The 5,683-nt window shown below is 34.6% G+C and overlaps 1 protein-coding gene across 1 annotated transcript in view; it reads left to right on the top strand.

The window, feature by feature from the left end:
* LOC106869344 (enhancer of polycomb homolog 1) overlaps positions 1–5,683 on the top strand; it is a 143,820-nt gene that overhangs the window by 94,674 nt on the left and 43,463 nt on the right. The window contains exon 2 of the mRNA XM_052968432.1: positions 2,184–2,393. Within this exon, the coding sequence (XP_052824392.1) occupies positions 2,184–2,393 (210 nt within the window). The remainder of the gene's footprint in view (positions 1–2,183; positions 2,394–5,683) is intronic.

Genomic DNA, 5,683 nt, shown 5'->3' with positions numbered 1-5,683 from the left:
TATATATATATAACTGGTATTTAATAAATTAAAAAGGTAAAATGGTTGGGGAAGAAAAAGACAACCTTACATGACTTTAAATTAGAAAGGTGCGTTACACAATAAGATAGTCTAATAAAGCTCTACTTGAGATGTGTATCACAATGACCAAGAATGCCTTAGCTTGAACCATCAGCTTCTGATGGAATTTTGGAGGTGTGATCATGATTTGTGGTATATCTTGGCCATTTAAAAACTTGATGGAGCCCATCCCTCTCTAGGTTTGACCGTGGCTTGAGAGAGAGAAAAAGAGCTCATTACTAGACTGGACTGGTATTTATCTGTTGGTTCCAAATGAGTGAAAGTGAAGTTGATGTTGGCAGAATTTAATTACTAGAGTGCTAACAGACAGAACATATGCCACAAGGAATTCTTTCTGACTTTTAAACAAAGACATTTTTCTTTTTCCTGAGAAAAATAACTTTTAATGATATTTGACATTATTAGCACTAATTTGAGACAGAAAAAACTATGAGCTCGCTAACATCATTTCAACCATGTATGGATTGCTTACTAAGCAACCACATTGCTGATTACACTATAGTATCCAGCCAGTGATATAGTTCAGAATCCTTTTAGAGTTCTTCGCCATCTCAAATTGGTACATATGCATTCTATAGACTCTAATCTCATTAAAGTTTCACTTCGTTTAGAAGTGATTTATTAAGCTTAGAAAATGACTTCTGATTTTCAAGAAACAATGAAGCTGTGGTATGAACGGAAATAAAGTTGTTTTTATTTCAGTAGGTTTGAGGAGAGTTAGTCTACGAGTAGAAATAATTAACCAGACTTGGAAAAAGGCACAGAAATACTAAAATTACCATTTGATAATATGAAGTCAATATATATACATTGTATATGAACAGTTTTTTTCTCACTTGAAAGATGAATTATACCTTTAGTTAGTAAGAATGGTTATAGATTATATATTGCAGACAAAGTTTATATGAAGCATTCTGAGTATTGTAGCTTTATGGAGATCATAACTAACAATAAAAATCTTCATTTGGATATGTTGATAACTTCAGTTTTCAGTTGGTACAGGAAGATATCTAAATCTTTTTAGACCAGCTGAATTTGCTGCATAATTTCTACCAATGGAAAGGAAAATGATTGCCAACTACTGTCTTTTGATTTACAAATTCAATGTGCAGGAGCAAGTGTCAAAATAGTTATCTTTAGTTATAGTATTGGTTTGAACAACGTCATAATCAACTAGATACAGTTATCAGATAATCCATTTAAATTATTAATGTGTACAACAAACAAAATGAAGTCAACTAAAGAACAAATCCCCAAGACATAAATATCCACTATGTTTTCTGGAACAAGTCAAACATGGCAAATGATCATAGCTTTTTGCAAGTATTTGGCTGAGAATCTCTAGACAATATATGCCCAATACAGTATTTTACACTTCATACTATTTATACCAGACTAGATAGAATGTATCCGAGTAGTGGGAAAGATGAAAAAGTGTGTGTGTTAGTGTGTGCCACGTTTGTAGCAGATTTTACAGATGGCTAAAATAGAATAGAACCTCAGAAATGAAATTAAAACCATCTTGTTATGAAATTGAATTGACAGAATTGAAATCCTTAATTGGGAAAGAAACGAGGATATTAGGAGTAGTAGGCAGTGCCTGGAGCAAAAGGGGAAACCATAATATACCACTATAGAATTTTGGTATCTATTTTGGGTTAAATGGCAATTATAGGAATCTTTTAGAATCACATATGCAATCATGTATACATACATGCAGGCTTTAGTCCTGCATGGTTTCCTTCACTGAAATAAGTTTAAATAATTGAAATTCCATAAAGGCTGTCAGCTCAATTTTTAGCTGTACAAAACAAATACATGTAAGAATATTGACTTATTGGTTTCTGTGTGCAGAAACAGGTGTCAAAGACAGTTGTGAATATGTTGATAGGGAAAATGTAATATAAGATAAAACCACAGAATATTAGATTAAAAGCCTGAACCACTCAATGAATGTTTTATGTTTTAGATAATTGAGTGTGTGAATAACTTTTTTTTTTGAACATTGATTCAGTTTGTATGCTTGCAGCCATTAACTAGCAGCCTTAGTGAATGGAGTGCCTACATTTCTTTCTAACGTATAATACTTCTATTCCTTTCAGGAGCATCATTTGCAACGAGCTCTTTCTGCCCAACAAGTCTACGGGACTGCAGAAGCGTTGGTCATCCCTATTCCAGAAGTGGTACAAGTATCAGAAAAATATGAAACCTATTACAAAGAGGACTTCAAAACAACCAAACAGTATATTCATGTTCAAGGTAAGCAGCAAAGAAATAGATTAAAAAAAAAAAAAAAAAAAAAATATATATATATATATATATATATATATATGTAATAGATTAAAACAAAATAATAGTTGGAGGAGAGGAATCACCTGTAACCTCTTCAGGCTCTTCATTGAAAATTATATTAAGAGGCGTAGTGAAATGAAAAGTAAAAAGTAATAAATCATGTATTTAAAAAAATATCTGCTGCTGCTGCTATTGTTGTTGTTGTTTCCTTTTTATTGTTTTAAATTTGTTGGTCAATGCCCTTCCTCAGACTGCAATTACTTGTCTACTAGATTCGCTGAAATAATTCTTTGTTGTTTAACTTCAGGTCATCCTTGATCAAAGTAGATTATCTAATGTGTCTTTCTTTTTTTAATGATGACAGTGTTATACGAGGGATATATAACTGCTATTTCTCAAAGGCCAGGCAACCTTATAGAGGTCAAATTGAGGAATAATGTATCATACATTCATGTATAACAGTAATCCTATACTTTAGCCAATTCCTAACAATGTATTGAAAATAGTAATGTAATTATGTCATTCACATATAACGATATGTATATTTATTGTCACATTAACGAGATCATTGAAAGCAGGAGGCTGTTGAACAACAAGTAAATAGTGAATGGTAGTATGACAAGTAAAATGAAAGTAAGTAGAAGGATGAGGTACTTATCATACTGCTTGTTGTGACAAACAGGGAAAGAGTGCTTGAGAGTAACTTCAAATGAGAGTGGGTTGGAAAAGTGTTGCTAAGCAGGACAAGAAATAAGAGCAATCTTAATATACTGATAAATAGCAATGGAAAACAAGTAAATTTTTATGGAACTCTTAAATTTTATTATGAATATTCTGATAAAAGAACTTCTGGAATAATGATCATTACATGTAAATCATTCTATCTTTTATAAATATAGTAACTATTTTTAATTATTTTTTTATAATTTGGCATTAAACCATTCAATGGCTTAGTATAAAATGTTCGAAAGAGAACTGTCACTTTGATGGCACAGATATCTGTCTATGTGCTTATATATTGTTGTGCCTCATCAGTTTTGGTGGGTGGCATGCTTTACCACATCTTTTATTTGTTCCTGTCATTAGACTGTGACCATGCTGGGGCACCACTTAGAAAAGTTTAGTCAAACAGGTCGACCCTAATACTTATTTTTTTAAAGTCTGGTACTTCTATCAACTTCTTTGTGGAACTACTATGTAACAAGGGCACACACATACACTTCCACAAAGTTTCTGTCTACCAAATTCATTTACAAAGACTCTGGTCAGCTCAGAGTTATTGGTGCTATAATGGTAAGCACTTGCCCTAGTTGCCATGCAGTGGGACTGAACCTACAGCCACATGGCTGCAAAGCAAGCTTCTTAATCACCCAGCCATGCTTGTGCATACATTTACAAATTCTTGGTAATATTTTATTATTAAACACAAAGTGCAAAGTCTTTAAGTAAGAAATTTGTCAATAGCCCTCACCCTTTGTTTTAAGTAGATGCACCATTTTCTATAATTAATAGAATTGTTAGTCATTTTTGATGAAATAAACACACTAGTTTGTAAGTTCATAATAAACAAGAATGCTGGGAAATGTAGTCACACAAGCAAATCCATAAACTTGTGGCATTCTAATACTATCTCCTTTGCTGTTATTCATTCATTTGACATGTTTCTTCATGCTAGCATGGGTTGGGTAAATATATACAAAGACGTTGTTTTACAGCTCTTCCTGTCACTAACCATCAGTTTTTCAAGTAATGGCATTTTTCTTCTTTTTTTTTTTTTATTCCATTTATTATTGAAAGCGTGGAGGTGCAATGGCCCAGTGGTTAGGGCAGCGGACTCGCGGTCATAGGGTCGCGGTTTCGACTCCCAGACCGGGCATTGTGAGTGTTTATTGAGTGAAAACACCTAAAGCTCCACGACGCTCTGGCAGGGGATGGTGGCGAACCCTGCTGTACTCTTTCACCACAACTTTCTCTCACTCTTACTTCCTGTTTCTGTTGTGCCTGTAATTCAAAGGGTCAGCCTTGTCACACTGTCACGCTGAATATCCCCGAGAACTACGTTAAGGGTACACGTGTCTGTGGAGTGCGCAGCCACTTGCACGTTAATTTCACGAGCAGGCTGTTCCGTTGAGCGGATCAACTGGAACCCTCGTCGTCGTAAGCGACCGAGTGCCAGCAACAACAATTATTGAAAGCACTGAGCTACAGGAAAATTTGTCAGCAGAGGATGCCAACAAGCATCACCGTTTTTCTTTTAATTTTATTTTCGCACAATATATTTTAAAGACGCTGAAAGTAAACATTTTCACAGACACTCATATTCACACACATATACATATGTGTATATATGTTATCATGCACATGCACACATACACACACATGCATGCACATACGACAGGCTTCCATACAATTTACATCTATGAATTTCACTCACAGAGCATTGGTTGACCTAATGCCACAGAAGACACTTCCCTGAAGTGCCACACAATTCGATAGAACTCAAGACCATTTGGAAGCAAAGCAAATTTGTTTCCTTATATGCAAGTATAGTTATGCCTCTTATGGCTATGAAAACTTATCAGTAACTAGTGTGGTGTATTATTGAAGTCTATTCTATAATTAAAACTTGAAGAAGCAATTAAGCATTGATTCAAGAAAAAAAATATTGTTAAATTAAGCTTAATTCTTGTCCTGTAAAGTAGAAGATATTTATTGAGATATTTAATTTAATTAATTGAAAGTTCGTTTAAACAGGAAAGAGGAAGAAAAGGGAAAGAAAGAGAGAGAGAGAATTTTTGAAGAACATAATGTATTTATGTTTTATAATATATACGAGAACTGAGTATACAAAGTGTTGGATTTCGTTTTTGTAGGTCATGATTTCAAATATTATAATCATTGCACTGTGTTGTGTTGTTGGTATTGTTTAACCCCGGGTCAGTCCTGATTGAGTAGACCTTATGATCAAAGTAGAATGATAACTTTATAGGCGTAGGAGTGGCTGTGTGGTAAGTAGCTTGCTTACCAACTACATGGTTCCAGGTTCAGTCCCACTGCGTGGCACCTTGGGCAAGCGTCTTCTACTATAGCCTCGGGCCGACCAAAGCCTTGTGAGTGGATTTGGTAGACGGAAGCTGAAAGAAGCCCGTCGTATATATGTATATATATGTATGTGTGTGTATATGTTTGCGTGTCTGTGTTTGTCCCCACAACATCGCTTGACAACCGATGCTGGTGTGTTTACGTCCCCGTAACTTAGCGGTTCGGCAAAAGAGACCGATAGAATAAGTACTAGGCTTACAAAGAATAA

Source organism: Octopus bimaculoides, chromosome 6 (genome assembly GCF_001194135.2).
Source record: "Octopus bimaculoides isolate UCB-OBI-ISO-001 chromosome 6, ASM119413v2, whole genome shotgun sequence".
Lineage (NCBI taxonomy): Eukaryota > Metazoa > Mollusca > Cephalopoda > Octopoda > Octopodidae > Octopus > Octopus bimaculoides.
The sequence above is the reverse complement of the archived record's forward strand: the minus strand, read 5'-3'. Positions and strand labels throughout refer to the sequence as shown.